The sequence below is a fragment of the Ceratotherium simum genome, chromosome 7 (genome assembly GCF_057802395.1).
Source record: "Ceratotherium simum simum isolate JZ-2026a chromosome 7, ASM5780239v1, whole genome shotgun sequence".
NCBI lineage: Eukaryota > Metazoa > Chordata > Mammalia > Perissodactyla > Rhinocerotidae > Ceratotherium > Ceratotherium simum.
The window spans coordinates 15475952-15495853 of record NC_141906.1 but is presented as its reverse complement, the minus strand read 5'-3'; the positions used below and the strand labels follow the sequence as shown (position 1 = coordinate 15495853).

At 35.4% G+C, this 19902-nt stretch overlaps 1 protein-coding gene across 3 annotated transcripts in view; it reads left to right on the top strand.

The window, feature by feature from the left end:
- PDE3B (phosphodiesterase 3B) overlaps positions 1 to 19902 on the top strand; it is a 180889-nt gene that overhangs the window by 145454 nt on the left and 15533 nt on the right. For all 3 annotated transcript variants that reach the window (XM_087433174.1, XM_087433173.1, XM_087433172.1), the window contains 4 exons: positions 4163 to 4314; positions 5113 to 5250; positions 6718 to 6829; positions 8687 to 8800. In XM_087433174.1, the coding sequence (XP_087289300.1) occupies positions 4163 to 4314; positions 5113 to 5250; positions 6718 to 6829; positions 8687 to 8800 (516 nt within the window). The remainder of the gene's footprint in view (positions 1 to 4162; positions 4315 to 5112; positions 5251 to 6717; positions 6830 to 8686; positions 8801 to 19902) is intronic.

Sequence of the window (19902 nt, the reverse complement as noted above, 5' to 3'; positions counted from 1 at the left end):
TTTAAAGTGTACAATTCAAAGGTTTTTGGTTTTTATATTTTAAAGCATTGTTAAAACAAAACAAAACAAAAAAGACCAATCCTTCACAAACTCTTCCAAAAAATAGAAGAGGAGGGAAAACTTCCCAACTCATTCTATAAGACCAGTATTACCCTGATACCATAACCACACAAAGGCATCACAAGAAAACTGTAGACCAATATCCCTTATGTGTATAGACACAACAATTTTTAACAAAATACTAGCAAACTGAATCCAGCAACATATAAAATGGTACACCGTAACCAAGTGGTATTTATCCCAGGAATGCAAGGGTAGTTTAACATTTGAAAATCAATCAGTGTAATACACCACATTAATAGGATAAAGGTGAAAAAAACACATGATAATCTAAATAGATGCAGAACAAGCATTTGACAAAATCCAACACTCTTTCAAGATAAAAACACTCAAACTAGTAATAGCAGCAAAGTTCCTCAACCTAGTGAAGGGCATCTTTCAAAAACACACAGTTAACATCGTCTTTAATGGAGAAAGACTGATGCTTTCCCCCTAAGATCAAGAATAAGATAAGGAGTTTTGCTCTCAGCACTTCTATTCAACATTGTACTGGAGGTTCTAGCCAGGAAAATTAGAAAGAAAAAGAAATAAAGGTATTCTGAATGGAACTAAAGAAATAAAACTGTTCCTATTTGCAGATGTTATGATCCTTTATGTAGAAAATCCCAAAGAATATACACATACACAAAATTATTAGGACCAATAAACAAGTTGAGCAAAGTCACAAGATACAAGATCAATGTACAAAATCAATTATATTTCTATATACTGGCAATGAACCACTGTAAATTGAAATTAAGAAAACATTTCCATTCACAATAGAGTCAAAAGAATAGTTAAAGTTAACAAAAGAAGTGGGATATTTGTTAACTGAAAACTAGAAAACATTGTTGAGAAAAATTAGAGAAAATCTAAATAAATTGAGGCGTTTCATAGTAATAGATTAGAAAACTCGGTATTGTTAACAGGGCTATTCTCCCAAATTGATCTATAAATTCAATGTAATACTTACCAAATTCCAGCAGCTTTTTTTGGTAGAAATTGACACGTTGGTCTTAAAATTTATGTGGAAATACAAATGATCTACAATAGCCAAAACAATTTGTAAAAAGAACAAATTTGGAGGACTAATACTATCTGATTTCAAAACTTACTATAAAGCCACTGTAATTAAGACAGTGTGGTATTGGAACAAAGATGAGCCTATAGATCAATGGGACAGAACTGCGAGTCCAAAAATAAATTCCTCAGCATATACACAAAAAGTAACTCAAAATAGATCATAGACCTAAGTGTAAGAGTTAAAACTGTGAAACTTGTAGAAGAAAATATTGGACAGTCTTTGTGACCTTGGGCTGAGTAAAGTATTCTTTGATACAATACCAAAAGCACAATCCATGAAAGAAACAAAATGACAAATTGGGCTTTAGCAAAATTAAAAACTTTTGCACTTCCAAAGACACCAATGAGAAAATGAAAAGACAAACCACAGATTGGGAAAAATATCCACAAATTATACATCTGATAAAGGTCTTATATCCATGATACATAAAGAACTTTTACAACTCAATATTAAGAAGTCAAACAGCTCGATTAAAAAATAGACGAAAGATTTTAGATATTTTGGTGAAAGTCATTTGGTGAAGGATATAAACGAATAGGTAATAAACACACGAAAAGATGATGAACTCATTAGTCATTAAGGAAGTGAAAATTAATATTGCCATGAGACACCACTACACTCAAACTAGAATAGCTATAATCAAAAAGACAGACAATGCCAAGTGTTGGCCAAGATGTAGAGAAATTGGAACCCTTATGCATTGCTGATGGGAATGTAAAATGGTACAGCCACTTTGGAAAAGTTTTGACAGTTTCTTAAAAAGTTACACGTAAATTTACCATATGACTCAGCAATGCCACGGCTAAGAATTTACCCAGGAGAAAACATATGAGCACTCAAAGACAGGTTTGTGAATGCTTTTATGACATCATTATTCATGATAGTGCAAAACTGGAATGATCCAGATGTTCATCGGCTTGTGAATGGATAAATATCATGTGGTATATCCATACAATGGAATTCTATTTAGCAATTAAAGGAATGAACTTCTGATACATGCTACTACGTGGATAAACTTCAAAACTTACGTGAAAGAAGCCAGGGTCAAAAAATTACATATTGTATGATTCCATTTATATGAAATTCTAGAAAAGGCAAATTTATAGAGACAATAATTAGAACAGTGATTGCCTGGGGTAAAAATAAGGATTAACTGTAAATAGGCATGAGGGTACTTTTTGAGGTGATGAGAATGTTCTAAAACTGGATTGTCATAATGGTTGTACAACTCTGTCAATTTACTAAAACTGTTGAATTATATACTTAAAATGGGTGGATTTTATGGTATGTAATTATACTCAATAAAGCTTTTAAAAAATGGTAATAATTTATTAATGCTCACAGTTCTTTGGATTGATTGGTCTCAACTGGAGATTCTCACTTGAGGGCTCTCATGTGATTGCAGTCGGATATTGGCAAGGGTGACAGTCATCCGAAGAATTGATTGGGCTGAATTTCCAAGACGGATTACTCATGTATCTGTTGGCTATTGACCAGTCCGTCTATATATGACCTATGAGAGTTTTTCAACATGTTGGCTGGATTCCAAGAGAGGAGGAAGTGGAAGCTCCCAGTCCAGTTAATGGCTCAACCCAGAACAAAGTGGCACTTCTGCCATATTCTGTTAATCAGAGCAGTCATGCAGCCTGTCCAGATTCTAAGGGGCTGGGAAATAAATACTCTCTTGATGGAGGAGTGACAAGAATACATTTTAAAAGAGTTCATGTGGGATAAGAGATAGTGTTGTGGACGTCTTTAAGATAAGAAATTGCTACAATTATTTCAATTGTTTTTATTATTTGTAAGTTATATTTATTAGGAATTTAGATTGTTAAAAAGTAAATCATGGGGGCCAGCTCGTTGGCACAGCAGTTAAGTGTGTGCACTCTGCTTCAGCAGCCCAGGGTTCGCAGGTTCAGATCCCAGGCGTGCACCGACGCACCGCTTGCCAAGTGATGCTGTGGTGGTGTCCCACATATAAAGTAGAGGAAGATGGGCACGGATGTTAACCCAGGGCCAATCTTCCTCAGCAGAAAGAGGAGGATTGGCATCAGATGTTAGCTCAGGGCTGATCTTCCTCAAAAAAAAAGGTAAATCAGGTAATGTACCTCAAATGTCAGCAATTTTTAGATTGACGGCTATTGTAATTACTGCCTTAGCTTGTCAAGAATAGTTGAATATTCTAAATTTCATTTCGTCCTGTCTCTCAATACTCATATGTATCAGTTTTGATACATTCTTGAACTTTTCATAAAGAGAATCACAGACTGTGTACCTTTGTGTCTGGCTTCCTTCACTCAACATTATATTTTTAAGAATCATCCATATTGTTGCATGTGAGTATAGTTCATTCTCTTTGCTCTTTAGTGTTGAATTGTGTGAGTACACTACAGTTTATTTATTCTACTGTTGATGGTTTTGGGAAAGTTTCCTGTTTAAGATGTTACAAATAGAATGAATATAAATTTTTTTTTACATGTGAATGAATGCTGTTTAGCTACCAGTGCTGCTTCCCTTTTCCATGTGATTTGGGAAAAAGAATATCATTAATCACATTGGTAGAGAAATAACTCCCAATTCATGATACTGTGTTTTAACCTGTAGATGTGCCTTAATCTCATTCATAATTATTAATTTGGAGTTTTCATGTCTAAAACTCCAACAATTTCAGATGTTGGAAATTGTTTACAGCAAATTGGTAAAAAAATTGCTATTGATAGGAGCTTTTCCTGTTTCTCACTTTTATAATGAATATCCACCCATATCTTTCAGATAAATCAAGTGAAATGTTGCCAGAGCACAAAGTACCTGGGCCAAATAGTCCAGCAACATATGACTTAATGGTGTCATTAATTTAGATTGAATGCCAGTATGGTTCACTTTATCTGAATATTTTTTTACAAACAATTTTTCTTATAAAACTGTCCATATAGGGCAAGTTTTATTCTTATTTATTTATTTATATATGTTTTTTGAAAGGTGATGAAGACAACACCATTTTCTCAAAAGAATCATTCAACCTTATAGAAGCTCAACAAGAAGTGGAAACAGAGAACAGAGACTGCAGAAAATTATGTTTGGAAGGTGATAACCACCTAACAGAAGAAGCAGAGAGTGAACAGCAACCAAATGTAAAAGATAAACTTTCAATATGATTATGTTAAGGTGAAATATAATATTAGTTAGTACTAGTTTCATTGTTTTTGCCCAGAACAAGGTTTTTAATATAATGATATTTTAAACTTTTTTACTGAAAAGTCACTATAACGCATTAAAGAAAACTTTGGCTTAAAAGTAATAATTACTTCTAAACTCATCATACTAGAACAACCAAGTGCATTCATTTTTAAATAAACACATTTTATTTAGTTTTATAGTAGATATATTACTTTCTATGCTGATATTTTCTTCATTGTATATGTTAAAGTATGAGGAACATGTAGATAGTCATTAAAAAACAATGAAAATAATATACTTACTTAAAATAGCAATATTTTTTTGTTCTCAAGGTTCAAAATTTAAGCTTTTTAGGGAAAATACCCATCCATTTCTTTTGGGAAGTTATCCTAGTAATGAATGCCAATATAAAGATATGAGTTTCTTTCTATTATTATTTGATACCTGTAACTTCTAAAATGAAAAGAATGGATTTTAGATTTGTGTAGTGTTTTGGAAATATATTTTTATTTATAAAGGTTATGTAAAGATTAATAAGTCTTCTGATAGCTAGAAGACATGTTTATATTTGTCTGAAGATAGCATTATACAAAAAGAATAGGAAGTACAGATTATATTTGAGAATAACTGTTAAAGAAAATAGTACTGAGCATTTTTTAATGTTCAATTTTAAGTGTTCTCATTTGGTTGTGGACTTCACAATATTTATAAAAGGTACGGTTAAGTTTGTTTTTTTCCCCCTATATGTACAGATTGAACAGGAAGCATCACTGGACCCGATTTTAATAGAAGATTATGATTCATTAATAGAAAAGATGAGCAACTGGAATTTTCAGATTTTTGAACTTGCAGAAAAGATGGGAGAGAAATCAGGAAGGATCCTCAGTCAGGTTTGTTTCAAATCTCTACTTCTTTATTATGTTATTTTTTTCTTGAATCTTTATAAAAAGCAAAATCTAGGGGGCTGCCCCGGTGGCGCAAGTGGTTGAGTGCCCTCTCTCTGCTGCGGCAGCCCAGGGTTCTCCGGTTCAGATCCTGGGTGCGCACCGACGCACTACTTGGCAGGCCATGCTGTGGCGGCGTCCCATATAAAGTGGAGGAAGATGGGCATGGATGTTAGCCCAGGGCCAGTCTTCCTCAGCAAAAAAAGAGGAGGATTGGCAGATGTTAGCTCAGGGCGGATCTTCCTCACCAAAAAAAAAAAAAAAAAAAAAAAGCAAAATCTAAAAATCTATAATATTGGTTTAGGTACAAGTTCAACGTTGTTCATTGAATTATTTTTTCCACAAGTGAAATATTCAGTAGAAAATTTGAAAAGAGAAATATATATATATATAATTACATTATTAGGTATGTAGTGTATTTTGTATAATTTTATATATATAAATGAAAAGTAGTTTATTTGCCCATATTAATGGGATTTAATTTAGGCTAAGGAAGTGATAAAGATTTGCTTTTTATTGAATCTTGAGGTTGAAAAGGACATGAAAGTTGATCTAGTTCTAACCATTGAAATTCATGCTTCATTTTTTTTTTGTTTTTGTTTTTGTGAGGAAGCTTAGCCCTGAGCTAATATCTGTTGCCAATCCTCCTCGTTTTGCTGAGGAAGATTGGTGTTGGGCTAACACGCGTGCCCATCTTCCTTTACTTTATATGGGACGCAGCCACAGCATGGCTTGACAAGTGGTGCATTGGTCCGCGCCCGGGATCCGAACCTGTGAACGTCCTGCCACTGAAGCAGAGTGCGCGAACTTAACCACTCACCACTGGGCTGGTCCCCATGCTTCATTTTTTTTCACCTGCCTTCCCTGTACTTTAGCCAAGGCCGAGTGATTTGTTTCATGCTAGAACCATGGAAAAATACTTCCATTTTACCACTCAGACTCCAGGTTCTCCCTGATGGGATTGACTCTCCCCAGATATCACTCTTATTAACTCCAAAGTATCTTATTTATGAAATACAAACACATAAGGATAAATTATATGGAGGGCATATAACTTCATCTTATTGAAGTCTTTAGGAACAAAAAATATGATAAATATATTGTCCTGACTTCTTTTAACACCTAGGACTAGAATAGAATTCATATGCCCTTCAATAAATTATGAATAAAAAGCCGAAGGGAAGAATGGAAAAAATTTAAAACTGAGATATGATATGGTTTTTAAGGGCTTTAGAGTGATTCTTCTTTTTTCATGTTTTGGGAAGAATTCATTGTGGTGAAGTTTTTAATAAATTATTAATTTAAAGACATAAACATGGTTAACATTGCTAAATGCAAATCACAAAAACATATACTCAACTTTAAATAGAAATTCTGATTTTTAAAGTGAACTTTATTTTAATTGACATTTAGGTTATGTTTGCCTTATTTCAAGACACTGGTTTATTGGAGATATTTAAAATTCCCACTCGACAATTCATGAACTATTTTCGTGCATTAGAAAATGGCTATCGAGACATTCCTTGTAAGTATTAATATATCTTATTATTTAAGTTCAAATAATATTGGTTTTGAAACTCTTTATTGTTTTTCCCTTCAGATAGTCTCTTAAACATTTTTTAAATTACATGTTTGGAAAAGTTTTAAGTAGGGATTTAAAAAGAAAATCTGTATCCTACTACCTAGAGTTAACTGACTATTGTTAACATTTTGGTATATATTCTTCAAGACTCTTATATATGTTTATTTTTTATAAAGTAAATCATTATATTGATACCTTTTTATAATCTGCTTTTTTACTTAATTATTATAGTATACATCTTTCTATGTTAATAATTCTTCGTCTGGGTACCTTATCTTTTAAAATGTTTGGTAATATCAAGTAGGTCAAGAGTTTCAGAAAATTCTTGACTTTAAAATATTTAAAATTTACCTATAGAATTTTTGTTTTTAACTGTGTCCTGATTTATGGAGTAATTTTTAATGGTTATTTGATTTTATGGTCAAATATAATTTGAATTTCATATTACAAAAAGATGCAGTTTTATTTATATGTTGATACACTCTATAGTTTCCCTCCATGTGGACACACTTTTGGGAAATCAGTTATATAAATAGAGAGCAAATTATTCCAAAATTGGCATAATTCATAAATAATGATGATGCTTAATAATTTAATGTGTTATATGTACTATAATTACCACTTATAAAGTATGCATTTTAAAATGTGGCTGAATTTTAGACATGGAATTAAGTGATACTTTAAGATGGACTTCAAGGGAAGGGGAATAGAAAGAAATAGGTTGTAAGGAGTCTTCACTGTCAGCTCCAATTAGCATATATTGGTTAAGAAAAGAGTCTCGATCTAACTTTTCTAAACTTTCGTGTATAAATTTGTAAATGGGAATAACAGTAGTACATACCACATAGGTAGTGATAATGTAAGATAATCTATGCAGAGCACATATCAGAATTCATGGCACACAGTAAATGGTCAATAAAAGGTGATGATTATATTAATAAAAATTAAGCTCCTAGTGGATTGACACCATGTCATATCTACAGCCTAAACACTTAGTATTGTATCATCTGCTAGTGCTATGTGGTAGCTACTCATTAAATATTTGTTGAAATGTTCAACTTCTATTGATTTTCAGCTATGACTATAATGATTAGATTCACAAAGGTTATCTCATTTAATCTTTGTTGGAAAGGTTGTATTATCTACCTTTTATAGGTGAGAAGTAAAAACACTCAAGATCATAAAACTAGAAATAGTAAAACTGGGTTTTGCTTTTAGGTCTTGCCTTTTCACATAGTGGTATTTCAATAAACCCGTGTTTTACTGTTCACATTCTATGTGTCAGACACTGTTCTGGATGTTTTCATTTAACATTTAACCCTTATAGCAGGCCTGAGAGATAAGTATTGCTCATCTTTTTTGGGGGGGCAAGGAGGTGGAGTTCAAGTATCCAGAATTTGTAACTGTTCTATGTGCTTGTGTGCAAAACCTGTTTTGTGTGCAAACAGGGGTCTGTCTCCATAGTCCAGACACTATTTACATGTTTTTAAAAGCTACAAAACAGCAACCTTAAGTAAATTTTTCAGTGCCTTTCAATTAGCCCTGGTTACCCTGGTTTTTCGTTGACCCTTTACTAGGTTTTCATCGTATATGTGCAAGTTTTTAAAAGAGAACTCTTTAACCCGTTAAGAGACTTTAAAAAATAAGATGAAACAAAAATATAATTGTAGGAAATTATTCTAAGCTGTACATTTTATTTATGAGGATATAGTATGACTAGAAAATTATTGTACTTTTGTAAATGTCCTATGTAAAAAATAACAGAATGATCATTTTTATAAAACATTTTGGTGACTCTAGATCACAATCGTATACATGCCACAGATGTCTTACATGCAGTTTGGTATCTGACAACACGACCAATTCCTGGCTTACAGCAGACCCACAGTGATCACGGAACAGGAAATGAAACAGGTACTTCCTTCTATAAATCTTTCTTTTTAATTATTTGATTAGGATTAATAAATCAAGCCCTCTCATTTCATTACCTCTGTTCTTTTAAATTTTTCATTAAGTAAACTTTGGTATGTATAAAGGATTATGTAAATTTTGATGCATAATAATGACATACAATTAGGAAACCTACTACCCCGCTTAAGAGCTAGATTAGTATCCAATAGATCCAATTGCTGGATCTGCCAGGTTTCTTTTCTGTGTCCTATTCTGCTGTTTTCCCCACTGAGGCAGCCACTATTCTGAGTATTATGATAATCATTTCTTTGCTTTTAAATATTTATTTATTTATTTATTTATTTTTTCCTCCAAAGCCCCAGCAGATAGTTATATGTCATAGCTGCACATCCTTCTAGTTGCTGCATGTGGGACACGGCCTCAGCATGGCCAGAGAAGCGGTGCGTCGGTGCGCGCCCGGGATCCGAACCCGGGCCGCCAGCAGCGAAGAGCGCGCACTTAACCGCTAAGCCACAGGGCCAGCCCTCATTTCTTTGCTTTTTTCTCTTGCAATTCTTGGTTTTTTGTTTTAGGTGTATCATATAAATTAAAAATATATAATATTTCCAGTGAAACAGGACATATTTAAAAGCCTCACATAAGTATTTAAATGATGATATTAAAAAACTTGTGTTAACATTCAAATTTTGCTTTCAAAAATGTTAATTCTCTCATCATAAGTATAATTATTTACACAAATATGGTGAATTATAATATCCACAGTTCTCTTCTTATAGCTTATAAAAGAAGGGGGAAATACTCTAATAAGATACACACACACACACACACACACACACACACACACACACACATGTCAGGATGGAATTTGCTCAGTTACAAATGCCTGAGAAGTATTACTATACTAATCAGTATAAATGTCATAGACTTAGCCACTGGTTTGCATTCTTTGGTAGTTGAGTCTAAAGTACTGCTATTATTTATTTGATGGATTTGCCTTTTGTCACTGGTTCATTTTTGTCTGCCATCCATATTAACTCTTTCCTAGTGCTCTTGATTCCTTCTGGTAGTTCTTCCATCAGAGATCATTTTCTTCAGCTGTTTTGTTTGTAGATGTATTTATTTTGTCTTAGAAGAATATTTTCATACATTAGCATATTTAAAGATATCATTACAACATCGTCTGACTTCTATAGTTTGTGTTGACACATCAGCCATAAGTCTTATTTCTCCTTAAAAGCAATATGTCCCTTTCCTCTTTGCTTTGTTTTTTAGCATTTTGACTATGATATACTCAGGTGATTTTCTTTGTATTCATCCTGCTTGTGGTTCAGCAAACTTCTTGAATATGTTGATTAAAATCTTTTACTGGTTTCTCTCATGTTCTTCAAAATTCTTCCAGCCTCTGTCCATTGCCCAGTTCCAAAGCTACTTCCACATTTTTAGGTTTTTGTTACAGCAATAACCCACTTCTAGGTACCAAAATCTCTATTAGTTTCCTGTTGCTGCTGTAACAAATTACCACAGACTTAGTGGCTTAAAACAATACAAATTTATTACCTTACAGTTCTGGAGGTCAGAAGTCTAAAATAGGTCCAGCTGGGCTCAAATCAAGGTGTCAGCAGGATTGTTTTCTTCCTGGAGTCTAATGGAGAACCTGTTTTCTTGCATCCTCCACCTTCTAGATGCCACCTGCATTCCATAGTTCATGGCCCCTTCTTCAAGACAGAAACATAGCATCTTCAAGTCTCTTTCTGACCCTGACCTTTTCATCCTTCCAAGAAATTAGCAAAAAGTGATCCAGCTACAACCTTGGCTTTCTGTTCTGAGTATATCTTCCTGACAGTGAATCTCCTACCTTTTGTATCTTTTGCAGTCTGGACAGGTGGTGAATATCCCAAATTATCAAGTCCTTATTCCTTTTTGTTTAATAATTTTCCCTCAGTCTATCACTTTCCTGTCACATTTTACTACAAACAGTAAGAAACCAGGCTATATCTTCAACATTTTGCTTGGAAATCTCCTCAGCCAAATATCTAAGTTCATCACGTACAAGTTTTGTGTTCTACATAACTGCAATACACAATTCAGCTAAGCTTTCTGCTGCTATATAACAGTAATCCCCATTCCTCTCGTTTCTGATAATACGTTGGTCATTTATTTCTGAGCCCTCACTGGCAATGCCCTTAACAGCAGTTTTCTACCACCAGCCATTTCACAATGACTTAAGTATTCCCTAAGGCAATATATGTTTTCTCTCCCATGTTCCTCACTTCCTCCTGAGTTCTTACTAGCAGTGTTATAAATCCTTATATACAGTGTTATGGAATCAAGTATCTGTAGACACAAGGCTTTGGGAGACCAAGTAGCTGTTGAAATGGAAAATTATGGTGGAAACAAAGACTACAAGGACTATGGGATGTGCTGCCTTATTCTGATTGCGTTGGAGAACTAATAGAAAAGAAATGGCTATGACACCAGAAGCACAGGCAACGAAAGCAAAAATAAACAACTGGGACTACATCAAACTAAAAAGCTTCGGCCACAGCAAAGGAAACAGTTAATAAAATGAAAAGACAACCTTCAGAATGAGAGAAAATATTTTCAAAGCATATATCGGATAAGGGGTTAATATCCAAAATATATAAAGGACTCATAGAACTCTATAACAAAAAACAAACAATCTGATAAGAAAATGGGCAGAGGAACTAAATAGACATTTTTCCAAAGAAGACATCCAAATGGCCAACAGGTATGTGAAAAGATTCTCAGTATCACTAATCATCAGGGAAACGTAAATCAAAACCACAATGAGATATCACCTTGCACTGGTTAGAATGGCTGTCATCAAGAGGACAAGATATAAGTGTTGAAGAGGATGTGAAGATAAGGGAACCCTGTGCACTGCTGGTGGGAATGTAAATTAGTCCAGCCACTGTGCAAAACAGTATGGAGATTCCCCAAAAAATTAAAAATAGAACTACCATATGATCCAGCAATTCCACTTCTGAGTATATTTCCAAAGGAAATGAAAACATGAATTCAAAGAGCTATGTGCATTCCCATGTTTATTGCAACATTATTCACAATAGCCAAGACATGGAAATAACCTAAATGTCTGTCAACGGATGAATGGATAAAGAAAATGTGATATATATATATACGTATATATATATATATATATACACACACACACACACAGACATACACACACACACATACACACACACACACATACACAATGGAATATTATTCAGCCACGAGAAAGAAGGAAATGCTGCCATTTACCACAACAGGGGTGAACCTTGAAGGTATTATGCTAAGTGAAATAAGTCAGACAGAGAAAGACAAATACTGTATGATCCCTCTTATATGTGGAATCTAAAAAAGCAGAACTTGTGAAAACAGAGAGTAGAATGGTGGTTACCAGAGGCTGGGTGGTGGGGGAATTGGAGAGACGTTTAAAGGTACAAGCTTGGACTAGTAGGTAAATAAGTCCTGGAGAGCTAATTTACAGCATAGTGATTATAGTCAACAATATTATAACTTCAAAGTTGCTAAGAGATTAGATCTTAATTGTTCCTACCACAAAAAAGAAATGATAATTACGTGATGTGGTAGAGGTGTTAGCTAATGCTATGGTGGTAATCATATTGCAATATATAAATGTATCTCCATGTGTACACTTTAAACTTACCTATTCAATTCTATATAGTAATTATATTTCAATAAAAGAAAGGAAGAAAAGAAATGACAAGTTTAGGGTTTTAAGGAATGTCTCTAACTGACCTAAAAGAATCCCTTATTTATTTTTATTTTTATTTTTTGTGAGGAAGATCAGCCCTGAGATAACATCCATGCCAATCCTCCTCTTTTTGCTGAGGAAGACTGGCCCTGAGCTCACATCTATTGCCAATCCTCCTCCTTTTTTTCCCCATTTTTCTCCCCAAAGCCCCAGTAGATAGTTGTATGTCATAGTTTCACGTCCTTCTAGTTGCTATACGTGGGACGCCGCCTCAGCATGGCTGGCCAAGCGGTGCGTCGGTGCGTGCCCAGGCTCTGAACCTGGGCTGCCAGTAGCAGAGCGTGCACACTCAACCGCTAAGCCACGGGGCCGGCCGCCAAAGAATCCCTTATTTTTTATAGTAGTAGGATTATAATGAAAACAAAACCCAAAGTCTGATCCTGAAGTTACCTAAAATAAAATGCAAGTTGAGTTCCTGGCCTCACTAGGCCTCTTATGTTAGAATTATGGTATCGATTGACAAAGAAAGGACCTTGATTTTGGAAAGGGAATATTTGGGTAGATTTCAACAAATTTTATTATCCTGAACCCCTCAAATCCTTCTGTACCTCTGTGCTGAGAAACAATCATTTCTCCTTGTGTTGATTGCCTGAAGACCCTGTTATGACCTCACCTGAGATTCTTGACATGTAGGGGAATGCTAATTCACCTCTAAATCCAATCCCACCACCTCTCATTTCTTTGAGATCTATAATTGAACTCAAATCCTGGCAGATCTTAGGGGAATAAGTACTAAGTCTGAATACCAGAATAATTTGCTAATTTTTATTGGTAGAAACCTGAGGAATATATGTGGGAATGGATTTAAAGTGTTAGACCAGGGGACAGGAAGGTAATGGTGGATTATTCTGAATTTATTGATATAGATATACCTACTGGAGATTCTGGAGTCAGCGTAGTAGCTTGAGTAATCGGCAGTGGTACTAATAGTTTGCTCCATTAGTTGTCTGAAATGTAGGTATTAAGATGTCACAACTTCCTTATATACTGTAGACGAAGGAATTCAAAGGCTTACAGTGATAGGATGTTGAAATGGTTGATCATGTAGTCTTCTTACCCATCCCTAACTATGTTCCTCAAAAGTGTCCCCCTTCATCAAGGTGTTGAGAAATACCTTGCAACACTAATTCCTGGAGGGTGAAATGCCACACTGGTCCACCAATCAGAGTAGGGATTTATGGAATTTAGGTGATAAAAGGACTTTTGGCCTGGGGCCATCTCAGAGTGGTAGTTCCCTGAACCCACCCATTTTCTGAATGCATAGTTCAAATAAACATATTTAGCAACTGGCAGAATCCCTCTGTTGATTCCTGGATGTTTGCAGAGGACCATCATGGTAGCAACGGTCAAATGGAATCTCCTGAACTTGCCTTGTTCTAGCAAAATAGTGAACCAAAGCAATACCATATTTCTGGATGAATTGCAGAAATTAGTGCCACTGTGAAATACTTGATAGATGCAGGAGTGGTGGTTTCCATCACACTGCTATTCAACTTGTGGTACTTTGGCTTTTAAACAAGATGACTAGATCTTGAAAAATGATGGTGGATTATTCTAGACTTCATCAGGTGATGACTCCAATTGCTACAGCTGTTCTAGATGTGATCTTCTTTTACATAAGTCAACCTAATTTATGCTATTTGGTACACAGTTGTTGGTCTGGAGAATTTTTCTTTCTCTGTACCTGTTAGCAAAATCCACAAGAAGACATTTACTTTCACCTGGCAGGCATAGCAGTACACTTTCATTGTCCTAGTTCTGGGCTATGTCAAGTCTTCCAATCTCTGTTATAATCTAGTCTAGTCACATAAGGTATCAAGGTGGTCCAGTACCTTGACAAGATAATGCTGAATAACTGTTGTACAAGATGTAACAAATATCTTAGATGCCTTGGATTTTAAATATTTGACCATGTGGAGTAGGTTACCACGTGACCTGCCCTTCATGAACTTGGTGCCCTCTGACCCACCAATTTGTAAAGTTGGCATGTGCAGTAGCTCTCAATCAAGGGGAAGTATTATATACAAGATTAATTTTGAGCCACTCCTAAAGGCACAGAAGACTCAAAATATGAGCTTAGATTGCCATGGCACCTATTGCTAACACATTGGCACTCTTCTTTAATCCACATGGCTTCATGGGGAATTCCCTGTGACCAGCTGACTGAAGGAGAAAAGACCTAGTTTATAGATGGTTTTGTCCCATATGCAATACCTCCTGAAATTGGATGACTGCAGCTTTATAGGCTCTCTTACAGGTATCCTTTGAAGGATAAAAGGAGAAGGTAAATCCTATGAGTGGGCAGAACATAAAGCAGTGAATCTGCCTGTTCACTTGGCCTAGAAAGAGAGATGGCCAGGGGAAAGGATCTACACTAATTTACGGCCAGTGGCTAATAGCTTACTTGGATACTTAGGGTTTTAGACAGAAAATGATTAGAAAATTGGTGACAAGGAGTTCTGGGAAAGAGGTTTGTGACTAGAGTTCTCAGAGTGGAGAATATTTCTTTCCCATGTGAATGCTTACTGTGATGGTTAATTTTATGTGTCAACTTGGCTGTGCTGTGGTGCTCAGATATTTGGTCAAACATCATTCTGGATGTTTCTGTGAGGCTGTTTTTATGGATGAGATCAACATTTAAATCAGTGATATTTGAGTAAAGCAGATTGCTCTCCGTAATGTGAATGGGCTTTGTTCAATCAGTTGGAGGCTTTAATAGAACAAAGACTGACTTGCCCCAAGCAAGGATTTCTGCCAGCAGACAGCCTTCAAACTTGGACTGCAGCATTGGCTCTTACCTGGATCTCCAGCATGCCAGCCCATCCTGCAGATTTTGGATTTGCCAGCCTCAATATTTGCATGAGCCAATTCCTTAAAATAAATCTTTCTCTCTCTCTCTCTCTACACACACACACACACGCACACACGCACACACACACACCCCTCATTGGTTCTGTTTCTCTGGAGAACCCTGATACACTTACCAAAGGGTAATATACTTACCAAAGGGCACTGATATACTTAATATACTTACCAAAGGGCATTCACTGCAGGGGAGGCTCTCAATAACCACGTAGTCAAAATGACCTTTTCTCTTGATATCAGTCTCTTTCCCTAGCTACTCCAGTTCTCATTCAATGGGCTTATAAACACAATAGCCAAGACAGCAAGAATGTAGATTATGCATGGGTTCAAAAACATGGGCTTCTCACAAGGCTGACCTTGCTCTGGCCTCTGTTGAGTGCCCAACTTGCCAATAGGAAAGACCAATCATGAACCCTTGATATGGCAGTATTCCCTGGGGGAACATCCAGCCATCTGTCTGGTGGTAGGTTGATTACATTGGATCCCTTCCTGTATGGAAGAGACAGCTTTGTTCTTACTCTGGATATGGATTTACCTTCACTGTCTACAGTGCTTCACCATCACCGTCTATGAACTTACTGAATGCCTTATTCACCATGGGATTATTATACCCAATATTGCATATCAAGGAACTCATTTTGCTCCAAAAAATTGTTGCAGTGGGTTTATGCCCACAGAATTTACTGATCTCATGAACCTTATCATCCCACGGCTGGCCTGAGAGAATGATGGAATGACATATTGAAGACTCAGGGCATCTGTTAGGTGAAAACATTTTGCGAGGCTAAGGTGCTGTCCCACAAGATGTGGTTTATTTTCTGAACCAGTGACCAATATATGGTACCATTTTTCTGATTCCCAGAATACACAAATCTGTGAACCAGAATGGAATTAGAAGGGGCTTTTCTCACTATTACTCAGATGATCCACTTAGAAAAGTTTTGGTTGCAAAAAAAAAAAATTGGCTTAGAGACCTTAGTTTCCAAAGGAGAAATGCTTCCAACAGGGGATACATAAAAGGGTTACATTGAACTGGACACTGAGACTGACATCTGGCCACTTTGTGTTCTCCATGTGTTTGAACCAAGAGACAAAAAGGAGGATTGATTCTGTCTAATCTTTATTATCAAGAGGAAATAGGGTTCCTACTACATGTGAGAGGATGTATGTCAGGAACCCAGGGAATTCTCTGGCCTTTTTGGTACTCCCATGTCCAATGACAAAAGATAATGGAAAACTACAGTAATCTACCATCAGTATCACTAATAGTGCAGACCCTTGAAAGCACAAGTAAAGAACCATAATCAATGGAGATGCTAGCTGAGGACGAAAGAAACGTGGAATGGATAGTGGGATAAGAAAATGATAAATCCCAAGTGCACCTATGTGACCAAGTCACATGAATGAAGTTTATAATAGCCGTATGTATTTTCCCTTATTGCTTTGATAGGTATTTTATATATTAAGCATTTTTTTCCTCCCTCTTTCTCATTCTCCTACCAGCTGAGATATGGTTGACGGACATTTGGGTTCTTTCCACTTTTGGGCTATTATGAATAATGCTACTGTGAGTATTCATGTACCAGTTTTTGTGTGGCTATATGTTTTCATTTCTCTTGGCCATATACCTAGTTATGGAATTGCTGGGTCATATGGTGACTCTGTTGTTAACATTTCAAGGAACTGCCAAACTGTTTTCCGAAGTGGCTGTACTATTTTACATTCCCACCAACAATGTATGAAGGTTCCAATTTCTTGCCACTTCTTGTTATTATCTATCTTTTTGGTAGCCATCCTAGTGGGTGTGAAGTGGTATCTCACTGTGGTTTTGATTTGCATTTCCCTAATAGCTAATGATGTTGAGCATCTTTTCATGTGGTTATGAGCTATTTGTATACTTTCTTTGGAGAAATATCTATTCATGTACTTTGTTCATTTTAAGATTTGGTCCTTTGTCTTTTTATCATTGAATTTTAGCAGTTCTTTATATATTCTGGATATAGAATATATCAGATTTATGATTTGCAGCCTTTTCAGTTTTATGATTTGCAGCAGTTGGCTCCCATTCTGTGAGTTGTCTTTTCACTTTCTTTAGGTTGTCTATTGAAGCACAAAACGTTTTAATTTTGAAGTTTAATTTATCTAATTTTTTCTTTTGTTGCTTGTGCTTTTGGTGTCATATCTAAGAAGTATTTGCCTAACTCAAGGTCATGAAGATTTACCCCTATGTTTTCTTCTAAGAGTTTTATAGTTATAGTTCTTAAGTTTAGGTCTATGATCCATTGGAACTAATTTGGGGGTATGGAGTAAGGAAAAGGTCCAACATTCTTTTGCACATGGATATCCATGTCCCAGCACCATTTGTTGAAAAGAATTGTTCTTTATATATTCTAATCCTCATTCTTTATATATTCTACACCTAGTCAGCTCCTAAATGTTATTAAATCGGAGTTTCTACCTTATAAGATCTGAGCATTAAATGAAATAACATATATGAAAGTGCCTAGCATCAGGCAGGGCACATAGTTGGCTCTCAACAAGGTTATGGCACCCTTGTCCAAAATCAATTGACCATAAATATGAGGGTTTATTTCTGGACTCTCAATTCTATTCCATTGATCTATGTGTCTATCCTTATGCCAGTACCATACTAATCTCCATTACTAAAGGTTTGTAGTAAGCTTTGAAATTGGGAAGTGTGAGTCCTTCAACTTTGTTCTTCTTTTTCAAGATTGTTTCGGCTGTTCTGAATCTCTTGCACTCCCATATGAATTTTAGGTTCAGCTTGTGAATTGCTACCAAAAAAGCCAGCTGTAAGTTTTGATAGGGATTTTGTTGAATCTCTAGATAATTTGGGGGAGTATTGCCATCTTAATACACAATATTAAGTCTTCTAATCCATAAACTTGTGTATTTTTTCACTTGTTTAAGTCTTTAATTTCTTTCAACATTAGTTTTTAGTTTTCAGAATACTAGTTTTGCACTTCTTTTGTTAAGTTTATTCCTAAGTATTTTATTCTTTTTAAAAAAATTTTATTGAGGTCACATTGGTTTATAACATTATGTACATTTTAGGTGTGCATCATTATATTTCGGCTTCTGTAGACTGACTCATGTTCACCACCAAAAGTCTAGTTTCCGTCTGTCACCATACCTATGTGCCCCTTTATCCCTTTCACCCTCCCCCCACCGCCTTCCCCTCTGCTAACTACCAATCTGTTCTCCATATCTATGTGTTTGCTTTTTTATCTTCCACATACAAGTAAAATCATATGGTATTTGTCTTTCTCTGTCTGACTTATTTTGCTTAGCATAATACCCTCAAGGTCCATCCATGTTGTCACAAATGACACGATTTCATCTTTTTTATGGCTGAGTAGAATTCAATTGTATATATATATATACAAACACCACATCTTTATCCATTCATCTGTTGATGGGCACTTAGATTGCTTGCAAGTCTTGGCTATTGTGAATAATGCTGCAATGAACATAGGGGTGCATATATCTTTTCGAATTGCTTTTCAAGTTCTTTGAATAAATACCCAGAATTGGAATAGCTGGGTTATACAGTAGTTCTATTTTTAATTTTTTGAGAAATCTCTATATTGTTATCCATAGTGGCTGCACTAGTTTGCATTCCCACCAGCAGGGTATGAGGGTTCCCTTTTCTCCACATCCTCTCCAACGCTTGTTATTTCTTGTCTTTTTAATGATAGCCATTCTGACAGGTGTGAGGTAATATCTCATTGTAGTTTAGACTTGCATTTTCCTAATAATTAGTGATGAACATCTCTTCATGTGCCTGTTGGTCATCTGTATATCTTCTTTGGAAAAATGTCTGTTCATGTCCTCTGCCCATTTTTTGATCAGGTTGTTTGTTTATTATTGAGTTGTATGAGTTCTTTATATATTTTGGAAATTAACCTCTTATCAGATACATGATTTGCAAATATTTTCTCCGAATTGGAGGGTTGTCTTTTCCTTTTGTTGATGGTTTCCTTTGCCATGCAGAAGCTTTTTAGTTTGATATAGTCCTGTTTATTTTTTCTTTTGTTGCCCTTGCCTGAAAGAGACATGATATTCAAAAAGATACTATCTATGTTTTCTTCTAGGAGTTTTATGGTTTCAGATCTTACATTCAAGTCTAATCCATTTTGAGTTAATTTTTGTCTATGGTGTAAGATAATGGTCTACTTTCATTCTTTTGCATGTGGCAGTCTAGTTTCCCCAACACCATTTATTGAAGAGACTTTCCTTTCTCCATTTTATGTTCTTGGCTCCTTTGTCAAAAATTAGCTGTCCTGCTCATGTAAATGGAATTGTTTTCTTGGGTTCATTTTTTGCTTATTCATTGCTAGTGTGAAGAAATACAATTGATTTTTTGAATATTGATCTTGTACCCTGCAATCTTGATGATCTCATTTATTACTTCTAA